The sequence below is a fragment of the Diadema setosum genome, chromosome 6 (genome assembly GCF_964275005.1).
Source record: "Diadema setosum chromosome 6, eeDiaSeto1, whole genome shotgun sequence".
NCBI lineage: Eukaryota > Metazoa > Echinodermata > Echinoidea > Diadematoida > Diadematidae > Diadema > Diadema setosum.
In genome coordinates, this window is record NC_092690.1 from 13,594,865 (window position 1) to 13,614,675 (window position 19,811).

The 19,811-nt window shown below is 40.4% G+C and overlaps 1 protein-coding gene across 1 annotated transcript in view; it reads right to left on the bottom strand.

Annotated features, from left to right (window-relative positions):
• Positions 1 to 19,811, bottom strand: part of LOC140229549 (uncharacterized) — a 92,110-nt gene that overhangs the window by 35,047 nt on the left and 37,252 nt on the right. Inside the window, exons 19-28 of the mRNA XM_072309796.1 lie at positions 18,555 to 18,689; positions 16,005 to 16,130; positions 13,043 to 13,387; positions 11,286 to 11,414; positions 9,566 to 9,688; positions 8,290 to 8,406; positions 6,177 to 6,318; positions 4,537 to 4,868; positions 3,764 to 3,904; positions 1,786 to 1,902 (exon numbers count right to left, since the gene is read on the bottom strand). Coding sequence (XP_072165897.1) covers positions 1,786 to 1,902; positions 3,764 to 3,904; positions 4,537 to 4,868; positions 6,177 to 6,318; positions 8,290 to 8,406; positions 9,566 to 9,688; positions 11,286 to 11,414; positions 13,043 to 13,387; positions 16,005 to 16,130; positions 18,555 to 18,689 — 1,707 coding nt within the window. The remainder of the gene's footprint in view (positions 1 to 1,785; positions 1,903 to 3,763; positions 3,905 to 4,536; positions 4,869 to 6,176; positions 6,319 to 8,289; positions 8,407 to 9,565; positions 9,689 to 11,285; positions 11,415 to 13,042; positions 13,388 to 16,004; positions 16,131 to 18,554; positions 18,690 to 19,811) is intronic.

Genomic DNA, 19,811 nt, shown 5'->3' on the forward strand with positions numbered 1-19,811 from the left:
TCTTAAGTTACATTTTCATTTTCAGTAAAATGTTCTAAATCTAAACCACAAGGGCACTATTTTACCCAATATTTGGAACAATGCTATTAAATCTACCCACTTCTGATTAAGTAAACTTTTTATTTCGTGAAAATTGACCATTGTTTTTATTTACGCTCAAAACTAAGAATGCAATAACGCTCTTCTGGTTCTCAGCTGACAATATGTCCATTTGGGTACTTCTGAGATACATCCAAGATTTTCAGCATTACGGTTGCACAGAACTGTGAAACTTGAAATTTTTTGGAAAGTTTGCAAATAGCCATGCAAGATTCCCAGAAATTTAAATGCACGCAAAAGTTCTGTCCTACATTATACACTGAATGTCAGTGAAAATTTGCAAAAATTTCATTCCGCAAAAAAGGTTGTCAGCTCTAATTCCCAAAAAATTTCATGTCCCAAATGTATCTGGTTTGACAGTAGTAAATGCTGTCTTATTTCACTCAAGTTGAATCATTCTTACAGATACATTGTCTACAAGAAGTGGGCAGCATTCTTGTATTACCAACGGTAAAATAATGTACGATAATGATGTTTCGTTTCAATATGATGTGTTGGCTCAGTACAATGTAAGTATAGCGGCTGCCTCACAATCGGGAAGTCGTGGGTTCGAACCCCGGCCGCGTCATACCAAAAAGACGTTAAAAGATGGGAGTTCTGCTACCTTGTTTGCCGTTCAACAGTTGAAAAGGTTAGAGCAATGTCGATCTGGCGCTGCTCAGTGGCTGCCGGGCCCACGATCAATTGGGCAAAAAGAATTTCAATTTTCGGACAATAAAATTTGGAGTTTATATCCAAAACAATTATTATTTTTTTTTAAAGATATGCAGAACAGTTTACAGAGATATGTTGTTTTGCCAGCACACTCTCAATCAGCATTTATTTGATGTAATTTGGTAAAACGATGTACATAATGCAGTTATCCAAGCTCCGCGCATCTACACGTACTGTTATTTGGCAAAACAACGTAAGTCAACATACACTGACATCTTGCTATAAGCCAGCAAAGACTAGACAAGACTGCACACTGGCGCCTGCCCAACGGTCCAGAACAGTAAAAATCAATGTCGGGCAAGTAACTTTTCAGGAATGCTGGTCAGACATGACCAGTAAAAAAATATATCTTTGTCGGGGCTAGTCAAAAAAAACACAAGTCCGATGAAGGTATGACAGAAGAACAATCACATCGTTCAACAAGTTTTATGCCCATGATAGTATCAGATTTGTCTGGATAACAGATGTGTTCACATATGGCCTGTCTGAGTCAAAATCCCATATTTTTATTCAATGCATCATGCTGGATGAGAGGGAAACTTGACACCAATGCCATGCCAGCTAGGCCGGCTCGTGGAAATTTTCTTGAAAGCAGAGCAAGAGTCGATCAATAAGTGTTGCCAACCAGGGAAAGAATGTGCGTGTGCACTCCTTTATTCCGACCAGGTCTAAACCGCATGTAAATCGCAGGGGTCCCCATCCCACTGAACAAGGGAATGGAACTCTTAATGGTTACAAGTTTTGTTCCCCATTCCCCCCCCCCTTTTCTCAGTCGCTAAAGTTTCAGGTTGGGACTAGAGAAAATGGAAAAACTAGATACCTACCGGTCCAACAGGCACGTGTTGGACCAGTAGAAAAAAATGGGTCAGTGTGCAGCCCTGCTATCGAGTCACCACCAGGTTTCCACCAAGTCTCAATACAGACCAATAAGATAATTACCCAATTCAAAGAAAACTGGCCAAAGTCACTTACAGTTGAACTCGTCATCGTGTTCGGGGCAGTCGGATCTGTAGTCACAGCGGAAGTCAGCGTGGATGCAGATGTCTGTACCCTGACACTGGTACTCACTGGAGTATGTGCCACATGTTCCTGCGGGGAAAAGATATCATTAACACAGATTGGGTCACGAAGTCACAAAGACAGACAAACAAATTATAAATTTAGAATTCCTAATGATCCTGCCCAGACACATGAATGAGGAGACACAGTTAGACACATAGGTTATCCAGGGTGGTCCACAACTTGAAATTTGAGCATGTTGCTATGTAGCTCAGAATCTGAGGATACTGCAGAAATTGTATGTGCACTGAGCGCACATCACGAGCAGGTAGTATGCAATATTTTACAGCTTATCCCTCTTTGTGCTGCTGAGATTCAATGTTCTCTCTCACGTTTTGCACAAAAATATCTAAGTACAAGGTAGTTTGATGTTACTTATGTTTCGCACATTTTTCACATGTTTGAATACATTTTATTTTGAGCTTGTTGCAAAATCTTGAGGATGTTGCACAACGTGTAGCTGACTTTTGAGGACGTTGAAAAAGAATTTCAGCATGTCGCAGCGACATGCTGAACCCCCTCGTGGACCACCATGGGTTATCAACAGATGGCAAGCACAAATACAGACAAGCATTCTATATGGTGTCCATGTAAGAAGTAAAAGTCTTGTCATGTTACAAAGGGAGACCGAAATATAGATTTTTTTCAGGAGCCTAGCAAAAACAGACTGACAGACAGACACACAGACAGACAGACATGCAGACAAACAGACATGCGGGCAAAGAGACACAGAGAGACAAGTTACACTAAATGAAATGCTGCAAAATGGCAATATAGGTTGGTTTAGCAGTCAGACATCAAAGTCAATTCAAAACGATCTGAACCATTTTTTCTTGATTTTTCGTCCCAAGAGATACCACGAACTGTGTACAGATTGCCCTGGTGTCTATTGTATGTGGCAAGCATTTCTCGTAAACTTAAAGTTTTCAAAATATGAGTCAACAGACATCTATGAAAATGAACACTATCTCTTATTGTACAGGGCATCGTAGCAGTTTTAGTTTTGTCAATGATGTCCAATGTGTTGTCACATTTCTCAGTAGGTAACATTTTTGGATACCTTATTAATAATGGCTTTGAGGTGAATGCATATTACAAGACCTGCTATTTAGCTTCCCCTCAATTTTCAACATTGTTTACTTAATAGTGGATATCATGCATCTGGGCGTCACAATCTATTGTGTGATTATACTACATTCTGACATATTTAGAATATGTATATTGCTTTATTAAGCAAGACAGGTTTTGTACACTTATATTCTTTGTCAAAATTGGAAATGAATAGATAAAATTTAATTAAATTAAATCAAATTAGTAACTCATGAAAATATCACCTCCTCTAAAATAAGTGCAATGCACAGGCCTGTCATCTCGAAAATGGGAAATGGCTTTAGCATTCTCTGTTGAATTGTTAAAATACTTCCTGGAATACTGGAAAATCCATCACTGGTTCCCAATCCCACATTGATCCATTTGGAATATTGTCTTTTGAAAAGTTCATTTGGTGAGTATCATGCTACACATATACCTTTAAAATGTTGTCCCATAATTAAGGACATACATATAAATTTTCTCACTGGTTGGTTACTGTATACGCCATATATTTTGTGAGTCTGAATTTTGGCGAATCGGGACCTCCCGACAATTTCGCGAGTGGTTAAATTCGCAAGCGTGGAGTTGTGTACTGAACGGAGAAATGTAAAGCGTACATCACATTCATATTGGCATTAGAGTAAATAATTCTGCGTGTTTTAATTTTCGCGAGTAGCAGCTGACTCGCGAAATTCGCGAAAATAAAAACCTCACAAAAAATTTGGCGTATACAGTAGTCTTTGTTCAAGACTGATCACTATCACAGAGATTTGACACTTATCAACATCAAGTGGCTCACCGGGTTCTGGGTAGGTGCAGTTATATTCATCATCTCCAGTGAGGCAGTCATAGAAACCGTCACAGTAGTAATACTCTGGGATACACTCCCCATCCTCGGCACACTGGTACGCTGTGTCCTCACAGTCCGGATGTTGATGGTCTGGTAGATAGAGGGAAAATAAATTGATACCGGTAAACTCTTTATGTGCCATGGTGAAAACCCCCTATGTGTCACATTATTCTGAGACAGCAAATGTGGTCAGATCTACTCTGCAGTGTCATTCATGACATCAAAGGATAGCAATTAGTTTTTAATCCATCTGGAACATCTCCCTCGTGCAGTCAATTTGGCAGGGATAAACTCTTGCCCCCACCCCACTCAGGTGATCATTTGTACCGCATACACGTTCTTGACCTTTCAGGTAAGGGATATCTTCTAGGGGCTCAATTCAGAGGAAAAAATCCTGAAAAATCATTGAAATAGGGGGTCTTTTGGTATTTTTCTCAAATTTTTTCAATTAAGGGCACTTTGGAAATCTTAACCGAATAATCCTGAAATGGGATTTCGAATAGGGTTAGTTTCAAACCCCCCAAAGTCTGTGACAGGGGTAATTTGCTGCTTCAGAGCTCTTCCAAAAGGGTGCGATAGGGTGTTGAATCCTCATCCATTCCCATCCTTCAAGGGGGTATCTCTAAGAATCTGAATCAAGCATATGTGTACGGTTGACCGCCTGAGTTGGGGGCCAGGGGGGAGAAGAGTGGATGAAAGGACAAATCAGTGGTGGTACTCACGATCAGGATTTACGGCTACCATGGAGATATAGAAGCCCCTGGTGCCCACGTACTCCCCGCTGTGGTAGGCGATGGAAACTTGATTTGTGTGGGACAACAGGATGACTGGATTGAAGCGGTAGAAGCTGTGGGCAAATGCCGTCGAATGGTTGGAGACGTCGTGGCCATCGAAAACGACCAGGAACGACTGGAGCCCGAGGTCGTAGTCCAGGAAGTCGAAGTGGATGACGGTGCCCTCGGGTCCGGAAATCTGCCAGAGTTGGTAGATGTTGGGGTCGGGCGTGTCGGGCCAGTTTGGCGAGGTGATGTTGTAGCGCTCATGCATGGCCAGGCTTACAACTTCTACATTACATGCCAAAGAGCAAGGATAAGATGATGAAACCTCAATGTTGTCATCTATCAGCAACAGCAAAGTAGGGTGTGATGTGTGTGAGGTGGGGGGGGGGTAGAAGTGGCTTGGATAATAGTGATCTCTTTGAAGCTAAAACTGGATCATTACATAGGAGACACAAGAGACATACTTTAGTGATGTCTATAGCACAGGACTGCCCCCCCCCCCCCCATCCCTTATTCTAAGAAAAAGAAAACATTGTAGCAAATGAACAACAAAATTGCCCTAAACTGATGTCAGTCAGTTGCAATAAAAACAAAGTGATGCCAGAATTCAGTAATTCGGAAAAAAAAAAAAAAAAACATTGCTAAGGCTGCAGCTCTGCCAATTTTTCTTCCTGATATTCCCTTTAACACTCTCTGCGCCAAAGACGCTTAACTAATAAGACACGAAAGTGCGCGCTAATCCTGTACAAAACAAATGGACAGCACGCGGTCCTCAAGCGTATTACGCACATCACCTGAGACGCGCTGCCTTGACGCTTGATAAACAGCAGCAACGGCTTCAGGGACAGCGCGTCTCAGGTGATGTGAGTCTTTGCCTGAGACGCGCTGTATTTGAAGATGTTGTTGTTGTTTATCAAGCGTTTTGATTGTGAGATCATGTTGTTGCCAAATTTTTACCTCCACGAAATAATCCGTATTACTTTAAAATCTCGTTCTTCAAACTAATCCCCTTAATCAAAAAAAAGCTACGACTATAATTTTTAAATCTTTTTAAGATAATAAAAATACCACTACCTTTAGAAATGAGTGATGTTTCTAGGTGTACTGACTTAGTACTTAGCTCTCTTTTGTATCGTCATGTAGGGTAGCCATTATGTGTCCATTTTTATGGCGCGCCTTCGTATCTTGTTATCTACCGTACTATCTTTGCTCTGCGCGAGGTACTTTGGACAGGGTGTATAATGCTGGGGTTTCTGTGCCATTCAGCACTCAAAGCACCCAAAGGGATGATGTAAGGAAATGAAGCCTTCCCTAGTGTATGGCTTAAAAACATCAAATACAGAAATACAATTGTACTGTACAGTATCACAAATAGACAAAATTTAATCCATTGAGGACCAGTCCTGAGTATACTCAGACAGGGTTTTATGGGAAATGTGTGTTGAAGCAAAATCAAGCCGTCCTCAACGGGTCAAGACTGGAGTTGGGAAATACATAATATGTAACTCCTCCCTCATTTAAAGGCGTAAGAGAATACGCAATGGGAGTACGTAAAATCGTAATGGTATGCATTTACTTCAAACGTGGTCTTACCCGCTCCGTGCCTGTTCTCACAGTAGAACTCGTCTTCTCCGCCCAAACAATCGTAGTAGAAGTCACAGACCCAGTAGGAGGGAATGCAGTTTCCAAAGTCGCAGCTGAACTCGTCCAACGCATTGCATTCACCTGACAGTACATGTGCAGATTGAATGATAGAGCGATACAGAGTAAATTTCATAACAGAAAGAGATGGAAGATGGTACAGGCAAGAGAGAGAGAATACATTGATGTTGATGTGTGTGTACTTACGTGTGGGGGTTGATGCCAGTTTGGGGGGCACAGGGTGAAGAGAATAAAGCCCTGTTTTACCAAGGAGGTTTAAGAGATGAAGTTCCAACTGGCTGTAATTATTCAAACAGTTGTCACTTTTCTATTGATGTACAAAAGAATTACACAGGTGCATTTGTGCCTTTGATGCCCGGTTTGATGCCACCGTCTTGCTAAACAATCTGAAGATTCTTTTTGAGCGTTGAAATAATGTTGGCCATATTTTGCTTGTTCATTCATTAAATGAAATGAAATCTCACTTAATGATAAAGCATAAAACAAAAGTCAATCCCGTCCAGAAATATGAGCAAAAGTGTAAATCAGAGCTGTATCATCTGAAAGTGTTTCAAACTCTACCCTCCTGGGAAGCCGGTTTTATCACTTTTCCACTTGATTCCGACAAATAAAACTGAAATGGAATAATCTTATAAGTATAATTCTGTATTATTAAATATATCAGATTAGCGGCCAGGCATGGCCAGTCAAGTAATTTTCATTTTTATTTCATCATTTTTTGCGCAGTTTCTATTTGTGCATCCCCGGGTCTTTACCATTATAATATATCACCTAAGTTTTATAAGTAGGGATGGCAAAAAGTAATTATCATCACAAAGACGTATCTTCCTTAGAAAGTGGTTGGTGATTATGCAATTGTCAATTGTCAATTGTATTCCTATCTGAGCGGCAGATCCATTTTGGCACATGCTTCAAATATTTTCCAGTGGCGGCATCAAACATGGGTTCAAAGGATATAAGACAGTTATGACTCCATTCTCTTGAACCTCCTTGGTTTTACCAGCTAGAGCCTTTCAAACTAGAGCTCCTGTGGCAAAGTCAGGGTAATGTCTTTCTTCACCCTGTGTGTTGAAAAGGTCTTCACAAAATTTTGTTCAGACGTTATCACAGTAACTTTTGCCACATTCTACCCAAGCATTACCCTGACATGGGTGCTGTTCGTTATTCCGAAGGTTCAATATTCCGAAGGTTCGTTATTCCGAAGGTTCGTTAATCTGAAACACGCAAATTCCCTATACCTGGAGGTTCGTTAATCCGAAAATGAAAAAGGGTTCGTTAATCCGAACATTTGTGGCGTTATTCCGAAGGTTCGTTATTCCGAAGATTTGTTCATCCTAAAATGAAATTCGGAAAAACGAACCTTTGGAATAAGGAATCTTCGGACTGAAGAGCCTTCGGAATAACGAACCTTCGGAATAACGAGCTGTAATCCCCTGACATTACCAGCGCACTGCCCTGACTGCCCTTCTATCAGCACACTACTGCAGTAACATTCCTTTGATACACTCAACACGCATGTGCAACATTCCAGACAGAGAATGATTGACACGCCATGTACCAATCACAAGTATGGATTATAACCACTAATCTCTATGTAGTTGACATCAGTGATTGTATGAGCACAATCTAGAACAATAGGTGGCACTGGCCGGTAGGCATGGTAGTCGCATCAGTGGACGCACACACCCCTTTGTGGAAACGTACCCGTGTAAGGTTTTCAGTGTGCATCTGTTCAAATGGTACCTCTCACTCTCTCCTGTTGTTTTATTGGAATTTTAGAGGACTTTTGTTCTCCAGACGTTGTCACGATAAGGTCTGTTAAAACAGCAAGCTGATGTGCACATCATGGAGACAGATTACTTTAATTTCTTTTTCACAGTTGGTTATAAAAACACTTCATTTGTTTTCAATGGGACATATACTTGATTTAAGCCTGCCTGATGTAACAATTTATGGCAACAATACACAATTTCTGATACATCCACCATTACTGTAGGCACAATGCAACAAGCTGCATAACGCGATGTAACTCACCACACACCGAGGGAAACTCATCAGAGCCATCGGGACAGTCAAAGAAGTAGTCACACGCCTGCTGTTCGGGTATGCACACTCCATTTGCGCATTGATATTGGAATGGCGAACAGGGACCTGGCATATAAGACACACAGAACAAGTACTGAATATGCCTATGTTTCACAAGGTGTATATTTTCACGAAATTCACAAGTTAGATGCCATTCACACATTTAGAAACGTGAAAATATTAACTCTGATTCCCCCATGAATGTGACATGCACAAATACATTTCTTCCTTAATAATAACTGTGCTCCATGATCGCAACTTTAACCACTAGCAAAATCGTCAAGAAGTCCCGAGTGGCAAAAATTTAGACTCGCTACATATATATGGCGTGCAAAGTAGTAAACAACACCAGATTATTATATCATCACAGTATGAATCTCTGTAATGACAGCTCTATACAGTACCTGCACATATCTACTGCTCTAGTTGGGGCATGATCAAGACTAAAAAGGGAAAATTTACCAATAATTTTAGCAAAGCCCTTTCAATTGACATCTCTTTTTTGTTTAAATCGGTAATACAGTACACACAGCAGCCTTCCTTTGTACATTTATCACATTGCAAAGATCTCTTGGTTGCATACTAAGTTATCAAACTACAAGAATGATCAAATTGCTTATATGTACTTCTAACTTGAATTAATTTCTTATGCTTGGTTGCATACCACTGCACTCATGGCACTCTGGATCACGCTGACATGGTAATACACAACCCAGTGATCACACTTGCTATTATGATGGTCGCACGATCATACACAACACACTGTTACTGTACAACAGAACGCCATTGGAACTGCAAAACCAAGGTCTCATTTCTTGAAAAATGTAATGACAGCCATTCTTGGTGGAATGACAACTTCTTGTAACAGCCAATCGCAACACAGGACTGCTGTTATTACTATGACACTAAACTAACTACCATAAGACTGCAGCAAGAGTTGCTATCATTGGAACTTTCATGATATAATGGAGCCCAGATCAGGCCGTGCTTGATGCAGATGTGATGCACACACAAATTTTTCACTACTTCACTCCAGTTCTTAAACTGCACACAAGTCTGCGTACTTCCTGTTGAGGTAATTTTTCTTCTACACCTAAACAGTCATGCGATCTTCACTTGCTTGCTGATTTCATATCATTTTGGGGACTCTTTTTGACACAACCCCAACTGTGCTGCTCAGGGGTACTCACGGAACACAAAGGGTGAAATATCTTAATCGACCTACCTATATCATAGCACCCCACTTCATCCTCGCCTTCTGAGCAGTCGGCTATACCATTGCAATGCCTGTGTTCGAACAGACACTCGCCGTTCCTGCACTCAAACTGATATTCTCTGCAGGCAGATGCTGGAGTAGGGTTAAGCAAATGGCAGATACAAAGACATCCTGTGAACGCTTAACCCATAGTCTCTCAAGGAAGGTAATTCTCCCATAGAATCAGTGCAAGGCAATCAAAACTCCCAATTATGCAACTATATAGGCAGCAGGTTAATCCTTTCTGTGCCAGGCACATTGGACAGTGTGCAAAATACTGAGTTTAATTCCTGTGCCAACCTCAACGCACACACAGGGTTAATAGGAACATATCTGGAACAGGTAAAGATGTACCAGGTAGTTCAGTCTTGATACAAAGCACTTGATTTTACAACACGTATCCATAAGTCTGCCCTGGATGTGCATTCTCCATATTGATTGGTTAGATGTTTGGCAAATCTGTGTGACTGAGAAACAATATACTTTGCATCCAAGATTTGGCATTGGCAACAGAGTTTCCCCATGCCAGACTTCATTGATTAAAATTAAGGACTATCAAACCAAAATATAATCTCACCAGTGGGACTGTTGGGGATACTGTATACGCAGAATATTTCGAGAGGTTTTTATTTTTGCGAATTTCGTGATTCGGGTGCTTTCACGAAATTAAAGAAACACGAAAATATTGACTCTGATCCCGATGTGAATGTTACGTACGCGTGTACATTTCTCTGTTCAGTACAGGACTCCACGATTGTGAATTAAACCACTCGCAAAATCGTTGGGAATTCCCGATTATGGCTTATACAGTACACTGAACTTTAGGGAAAAGACAGATTCAAGCAGTGTCACCATAACCAAAATAAATCCGTGGATAACATCTTACAGCATACTACTACTTCCAATGCATATTCATACTAAAAGGGAGAATCATCTTATAAATGGTGGTGTAGATTTAGCAAATAAAAAAAATAAAATTGTAGTAATACCTGAGGGAGTTTGCAGGACTTTGGATGAGCCATTTAAAAGTTATCAATTTTTAGCTTTGTGATAAAATTTGCATGCTGTCATCATTGACATAAGATGCCATATAGCAGTTCACAATGTACTGATTCTTTAATATCATTATACTATGATATTTGTCCTGTAAAAGTGGATATTTTCGCACGACTAATTTTTCGCGCATGGCCGGGCAAGAAGAGTTTCGCGTGTTTTTAATTCAGCGGAATCAAGACATCAACTTGATTTTCAACACATTTTCGTGGTGTTGAAATTTTCACACATTTCGCGCAAGCAGAAACTACTGCGAAAATAAAAGCACGCGAATATTTTTGCTAGCCGTGTGTTCTAGTAGTTGATGTCTTGATTCCGCTGAATTAAAAACACGCGAAACTCTTCTTACCCGGCCATGCGCGAAAAATTAGTCGTGCGAAAATATCCACTTTTACAGGACAAATATCATAGTATAATGATATTAAAGAATCATGAAGCAGAACAAATCTAAAAGTAAATGTATACCAAATTGAGAGGAAGATAGCATTGAGGGCTGTGATCCTTGTGGAGTTATCAATGCATATTTTCAACCTGTTGCTTCTAAAGACTTGGTAATTCTCCATAGAATCACTACACAGTACACCTTGCCCCCCCCCCCCCCCCCCCATAAGGAACAGGATGTATTTTGCAAACTCACCGCATCCGTGCTCATCCTCGCCATTAGAGGGGCAGTCATGGTAACCATCACACCGGTAGCTCTCTGGGATGCAGGTCTGTCCATCAACACACGCCCACTGGTTAGCCGCACATGTTACCGGAGGAATGGCTATCAGGCGACATGAGTAAAAATTAACGGTTTCCATGCATTACTCATGAATCATTGAGAATAGATGAACTACCTTTCAAACTTTTTGTTTCAAAAAGAGATATCATTGATATTTTCATTTGTCCAGCTTTGATACTGTCTTTTGGGCATTTACATTGATAAAAATTCTGAAATCAGGAGTCTCTTGTCATGATGAGATAAACTTTGTATTGTAGACTGAGTTGACCTCTACAGTATAAAAAGAATCACATCATGCAATATTTAATTACTTCCTAGCAAAAGTTATCCAAAGGTGTATATTTTCTTGCAAACCCAACTCCTCTGTAAATGAAATGCTCCCGAAACACATCTACCAATAAGTCCAAAGGCAAATCAACCTTCACAAAGACACTACCTTGCATTCTAAAATATTCTGCAAATAAATGAATAAAGGAATATGTCTTGAAGGTACTGCAGTCTGTCTACATCACTGAATATGACTAAAGAATGACTCCTGATTTAAGCATTCCATAGTTACCTTAAGCACAAAAAAAAATTGACTGATGCATTCAGACCTGTGCATCATTTGTATACGATCAGGGCTGCACACTAACCCATTTTTTCTACTGGTCTAACCTGTCTGTCGGACCAGTCTGTACCCAACTTTTACATGTTTTATGTCCATTCTTGAAAAAGTTACTGGTCCGTCAGTGATTTTTAATGGTCAGGGACAATCGGACCAAAGCCAGTGTGCAGTGTTGTTATACTAACCAATGTGGTGCCAGCCCTTAATGATCTCCACTTTTTGCTTAAAGGAGACCTCCGGATGATTTTCAGATTTTTACATTTGAACAACTATAAATTAGTAATACTGAGGACAGAGTTTCAGAATTTGTGATAATTGGGATGAAGAATAAGCATATTTTCAAAATTTAGAACAAATTGCAATGAACAAGGATGATGACATGGCAGAGTCACCATACAAATGCATGAGTTGGGGCTCAAGGAAGCAGAACAAAAGAAGAAGGCACGCATAGATTATTCACAGGTGAACTCCCAAGCAAGCAGTATTGTAATGGAATTACACTGCTACATTTCTGAAATATGTGAACCTCCTATGTCATCATCCTTGTTCAGTGTTATTTGTTTAAGGTTTTTCAAAGTATTGTTTCTCTGCTCAAGAACCACAATAAATTTCACAAATCTATACATGGAGTATAGTCGATTTATGTACTACATGATGTGAAATTATGAAAATTGTCAGGAATGTCCCTTTAAGGGGATGGTAAAGTATTGGTTGAGATGGAGGATTCAGATTTTAATTTTTTTGAAAGATAATCACAAACACTTATGAAATATTTAACAGCATACAATTCTAAGAGGAATTCAGAGTATACAAAAATCAGTTTTGAAATGGCTGAGATATCCAAAAAACAAAGTAAGAGAAGTGGTCCCAATAAACACCTTTTATTAGGAGCTCTTAGTCTATGGATATCTCACCCATTTCAAAACCAATTTTTATCAAATAAAGTTCTGAATTCCTCTTAGAATTGTATGCTCTTTCATATTTCATAAAAAGTTGGAGACCTGAAGCCCCATCTTAACCAAAACTATACCATCTCTAATTTTCCAATTGGGGGACTTCTCACCTCCAGCCGTGTATGCTGACACAGTGGCCTGGAACCCTTCACCGGGCTCAATCCCAGCAGCAAAGGTCACCCAAACCTTGCTTGCGGGTACATAGACTCTCATCGGTACGTCCCTCGCGTGGTAGATTGCCAGCGTGGAGGAGAAATTTGAAGGGTCCAGGCCAGCACCGAAAATCAGCACAGCCAAATCGTCGACGGAGAAGGAGTTGAAGTCGAACAAGACGTGGTAGGCGGGGTCGGTGACCATGAAAGAGTAGTGGAAATCACTGAAGTTGCCAGGGTAAGGATCGGGGTAAAGTGGCGAAGTGAATTCCAGCGTCTGCTGAGCACTAAAGGTCCGATCCTCTGTAAGATTGGGAAAGAATAAGGCAGCCAATATTTCAAGGCAGATACGTGTACAGTGCATGTAGTGTTTCTCTCCAACTGCACAAGTCATAGTGGTTAACCAAAGCAAGTGGTACTTTAATGCTGTCATCTGTATATTTGCATAATTCTTTACATAAATCTATGTGCCATCACACACACACATACACAAAATAATAACATGGTAGCACACTGACAACTCTTGCTTCATGCTCCCTTGTCACCGTACTTTAAGGCAAAACCAGATTTGAAAGTGGGCACACTGGCACCAAGATGTCAGCCTCATCGTTAGCTAAATTTGGACATGTGATCAACATTGCCCGAATGTTAGTATAACCCTAGCAGCAGCCTAATTCATGCAAAACAGTTCATGGGCCTTTCAGGTGGTACTCAGTGTCAGCTAGTCACTAGTGACTAATGATATTCTACTGTAGACCCTGGATCATTCCCTACTTAAATTTAGGAACGAGAAAACACATATATATCTTCCTCATACTGTTCTAAAACTTGTCTGTATGAGCCAGCTTCACAGAACAAAACACAAAAAGAGAAACAAAACACCAAGCTGTGAAATCAACAAATAACCAATCAGAATGAAATACAGATATGACAAATGTTGGCATAACATTTATGTTTTCGTGAATTTGGACGTACGACAATTTCCAGTGTGGATGACTTAAACGCAAATGAGAGTTACACACACACATTAAATGAAAAATAGGTATTATAACCTTGCATGGAAGAGCAATGGATTTTCCATCATTGAGATAATAAACATTTTGTAAGAGCGTGATTTGTATGTCCCTTGTCGGGTGATGTAGCGTGGTACAATCACAACTCTTACTGTACGTCCAGACGCGAAGAAATACCAAGTACACAGTTTGATATTCAGTTCATACGCGTGTATATTTATTGGTAGTAGATATACACAATCTGTATATCCAGCGTAGAATGACAGCAAGTATATATAACATAGCCATATATCTGATGGCTAGGGAGAAGCACAATTTAGGACTTCTGCCCAAGACAGGGGCGTCCAGAATGATCCCTCTCAACATGTGAGGGTCAGATATATCAGGGTTAGTCAGTAAGGGGTCTTTAATGTAAGAATTACTTTGGTTACCTGTAATAAAACTAGACAAAGGACTGACGGTGGGAATTGTAAATACAGGAGTCTGGATTGACTTGGGCTTGACCGGGAGAACAAAGGAAAGGATTAAGTATCAGTTTAATGGGGGTTTACTAGAGGAAATGGTATATTGTGCTGGTGGGCTATTACATGACCAGTTTGCTGGGAAGTTCACTGACATTGCTAATGAAAGAATATAGTTACTTTTAAACTGTGGGAATTGTAAACAGGAGTTTACTGAGAAGTTCTATGATATTGCTAATGAAAGGATGTAGGAACTTTGCAACTGTGGGAATTGTAACAGGATTTCGGGTGGACTGGATTTCTCAATGAACCAATGTTTAGGGTACCATCTTTCCGTCTTACAATTTCATTGTGTTTACGAAAATTAGTAGACTCATGAGATTTGTGGAAATTTAAACATCTCAAAATATTAAAGTATAGGTGTATGGCACACAGCATGCTTTGTCAATGCAATCCATTGAACCCTTTTCCATTTGAATATTACAGAAGTTAACTCCAGAGAAGCTCACTTTTAAGAACAATCTCAAGTATAATGGGCCAAAGTTAAGCGAGTGCGAGTATTAAATAGCTTTACGTATTCCTTTCTTCCAGTCCGTAATGATGAAGAGGCATGAAATGTGGACTGACCAATAGCGGTCATCTCTTACTGCTGAATATCATTTGGTACAGGTAATTCTCTAGTGTGTGCTTTAAGTGCCAATTGGCACAGAAAACCCCATAGCATTGTACACACTGTCCAAAGTCCCTGGCATAGAAAGGGTTAAGCAATGTCAGTAATGAGGGACTGATTACTTCATACCACCTTGTCATTTTATTGACCAATTCGGGTTCGTTGAGGGCAGCAGACATTTTATGGCACAGGGCGCAGCCATAGTGGGTGTATCAGCCGACCCCCCCCCCCCCCCCCCCTGCTCTCCCCCACCCCGGGGCAACATGTTTACACGCACTTGTAACAAAGGTTCGCGCACTAAGCAAGAATTCGCGCACTCAGTACGAGACGCCTATTGGCTAAAGCAGCTTTTCATTCTGCGCGCGTGCTAATGTAGGGAGAGGGGAGGGGGGGTCGGCTGATACACCCACTATGGCTGCGCCCATGCCAAAAAATACACATAGCGCGTCACAGAATCGGTCAATAGGTATGTAAACCAAGTCATCTCCAGGGCTGTTCTATCTCAATACTACAAATGTGGAAACTTTTGCACAATTTCAAATTTCACACTTGGCCAATTTCCGTGAATTTGATTTGTTTCAAATTTTCAAGCATGGTTTCCATACATACTATAACATTCCACCCCCCCCCCCCCCAAAAAAAAAAAAAAAAAAATACTCAATTTAGATTAACAGTTTTGGGCCAACTTCAAAAAAAAAAAATATCCACACCTCAAAATATTCCAAGTTTACATTACCAGCATCATGACGACATCACAAACCTGGTCCCAAACTCACCAATGATGGCGTCCCATCCGCAACCCTGTTCATCCTCTCCGTTGACACAGTCGTGGTAGAAGTCGCAACGGAAGTAAGAAGGGATGCACTTCTCGGGGCACGCAAACTGAAAGCGGGTGCAGAAGTCTACAATGCAGCAGATCAAAAAAAAAAATCAAATTTGCTGCAATTTTTCTTACCCTGTTGAACAATGGTCCTGAGTACACTTGGCATGGTGTCTAAGGGAAATGTGTGTCAGAGCAAATTCGGCTCATCTTAAATAATTATTTATATGTTAACCTTATTGCATTCATAATGTTCACTCTCTAATCATCATTGTAAGATACGTAAGGTGGTAACAGTCCCTGGTGAGTGAAAGATTTAAGGTTAACTTCGGGGAAACTGGCTCTCAATAACAGTACACATATCCCTTTTCTCCTTTTATGTGCAGAGTGACATTAGCAAGCTTTAGATCTGCGACATTAACGTTAAGATGACAGTTGCACTGACCATTCTCCTCTCTCCCTGCGTCTTGTTGCAAAGTGGCTTTAGACTGCGCAAAGACACAGCCTATACAAACTAAAATAGCACCCCCATGCCTTGTTCAACATACTGGCATCGGGTAGCTGTGTTGTGAATTGGAGGGGACGCTAACAATAATATATGGCCATGAACCGTCTTGAAAACTCAGACGACGCAAGATGGATTTTGATAAGTGGTCTTGAGTATACAGAGAACATTTATTTTTTCCTCTAAACCCGTCGAAGACGAATCCCGAGCATACAGGCAGGTGTCTATGGGAAATGCGTGCTATAGTCCATCCTCAACAGGTTAATGTTCGCGTCGCTGATTTAAAGCTCCCTATTGTAAAGGTATTGTGGCGGTATGGCATCCATTAGAATTATTACATTTTGGCAGGGCATAAAACACATTGGTCTGCTAGGATTGATAATGGGTGTTTAAATCATTACAATCTAATAGTTTTTGGACATGGGATTAAACAAGTGCAGAGTAAGTGTTCCTTGCACTGGTTTGCACATGTACCTGATGACGTGCATACATTATTGGGTGTCTGTTGGCACGCAAAATGGGTCACAAGCATTTCTATTTTTATGAAATCAAGGCCGAGTTGTGTGCACTCATCACACAATGTAATATTCACAACGTCAAGGTGCTATATAAGTGCTTGCCCGATTGCCCAGGGCAAGTCAAAGTCAAAGTCGGGCAAGTGTTTTGAAACAATGAGAAAAACATGCTTGTCCAAATTGGGAGAGCGAAAAGTTTTGATGCCACCTTTTTTATCACTTTTCCCCCTTCAAACCCACGAAGTCAACAATACAGAAGCCCAATGACAATGACAGTTTTACATAATGCAACACGCTTTCATTTCATTTCAGCAACTTTCCAACACTTGCAACTTCCAACACTTGAAGAAGCCCCATTACAATGCAACACCAACATTCAATCAAGCCAAGTTTGTTACCCCAATGTGAGTGTGGATCAATATGTGCTGTTTATTCAAATGATTATGTTTAATATCAAGCCCTTGACTTTCAAGTGATTTCCTATATCATTTTCTTATATTTTGGGACTTTCTCAGGCAAGTGTTCTGCAACAATTCGAACATCTGCTTGCCCACCCAGTACTTACTTACTTACTTACTGCCCGATATGCTTCTATTGGCATGTAGGGCAGCAACGAACATCCTCCACTTCTGACGGTCCTGGGCGAGTTTCTGGATAGATCCCCATGTATGTTTAGGGGCCTTTAAAGGAGACCTCCGGATGATTTTCAAATTTTTACATTTGAACATATATAAATTAGTTATACTGGGTACAGAGTTTCAGGATTTATAATAATTGGGATGAAAAATAAGAATGTTTTCGAAATTTCTAACAAATTGCAATGAACAAGGATGATGACATGGCAGCCTCACCATAAGAATGCATGAGATGTGGCTCAAGGAAGCAGAACAAAAGAAGAAGGCATGCATAGATTATACACAGGTGAGCTTGCAAGCATGCAGTATTGTAATGGAATTACACTGCTACATTTCTGAGATATGTGAGGCTCCTATGTCATCATCTTTGTTCAGTGTAATTTGTTTAAGGTTTTTGAAAGTACTGTTTCTCTGCTCAAGAGCCATAATAAATTCTACAAATCTATACATTAAGCTGTTGATTTATGTACTACATGATGTGAAATTATGAAAATCGTCCGGAATACCCCTTTAATTCTCCCTCCACTGTTCTTCTTCAGGTGGTCTTGGGACGTCCCCGCTTACTCTCTCCTTCAGGTGTCCAGTGAAGTGCTATATACATGAGTGATATCTTGAGCATCCATCCTGAGTACATGCCCAATCCATTTCCATCTTCGTCTCAGAACAATAGTACTCATGTCTTCTAGATTACATTTGGAGGGCAATTCTTCATTAGATATCTTGTCAGGCCAGAAAATTCGAAGGATTCTTCCGAGGCTTCGTGTATGGAAGACTGAAAGTTTGACAGTGCCCATCCAGGCAAGTGATTAAAAAGAAATTATGTAGGGCCCGGGGGTGGGCCCTGAACTTACCACAAAACTGTTCGTCTCTGCCCTCATTGAAGCAGTCGTGGATGTCGTCGCACTGATACTCCCCAGGGATGCACTGGCCCCCGTCCCCACAGTCATACTGATCCCTGGTGCAGCCCGATGGCATAGGGGGAACAGCTGGGGGGGGGGGGGGGGGTAAAGAAAGCCACATAGGGTGACGAGTGGGTGTGTCTATACTGTCCCTAAATTGCAAAACTCACCACAAGTCTCACAGCATGCTTTTCCAGTCAAACCTTAACCTGTCGAAACCTATGAGTATACTTCGGCAGGTGTCTATGGGAAATGTGTATTATAGCAAAATCAGCTAGTCAACATCAACGGATTTACACATATCATTTCAGGCTATCTCAGCATATTCTTGGTTTGGGAGATTTCTTGACAGAGTTACTTGGTACCCTTTGTTCTAATTACCTACATTTGAAGTTTGGAATGCTAAACTTGAGCAAAGTGTGATTACGGTTTAAAGACTTTCCAGTATACCCAAATTTCTTTTTTTTTTCTTGTTGGTGTTGTTTTATCTCAAGATGGATTCCTTCATTTTCCCCACACAGGATATGTGACAGAAGGAATAAAAATAGTTAAACCAACCTACTAAAAGTCTGCATTAGCTTTCATACCTGGACATATGTACAATATGCATTAATAGAATGGTGCTCATTGGTTAATCTGGTTACCCTTTACATTTGTCATGGAGTTTAAATATGCTCTTTTTGTTCCACACATATCACATTGAATTGTGACTCAATGCGCCATAAACCCTGTAGAACTTTAAAGGCCCTCTTCTCAAAAATGGTATCTCTCCATGCCAGACTTTCCATCAATTATTCTAAAGATGGGTTAGAAACATATAAAACTCATATGAGTCATTCATCATTCTCAAGCATAGAATCTCATTCAGCACACTTTGACTTTTGAATGAAAGAAACAAAACAAAACAAAACATTGTGTTGAGATGGTTTGGTGGGGGGTTTTATGATGAGACGAAAAGTAACAGTTTACATATGTGCTACACGCTGCAGTGAACTTATAATGGAGGGATGGAGGGCACAGTGGACTGTTGACTGTTCCACAAATGAGAGATGGATACATCCTACTAATCCTACCAATTCCACCAGCTTTGCCACAAACTTTGTAGTCTGAAAAAACTCTAAATTGCAGTGTGAATACTTGTGAAAGACATTTTTTTTTAAGCCACTTTTCAAAATCTGAAATTTGTTTGCATACTGTGTACTACATCAG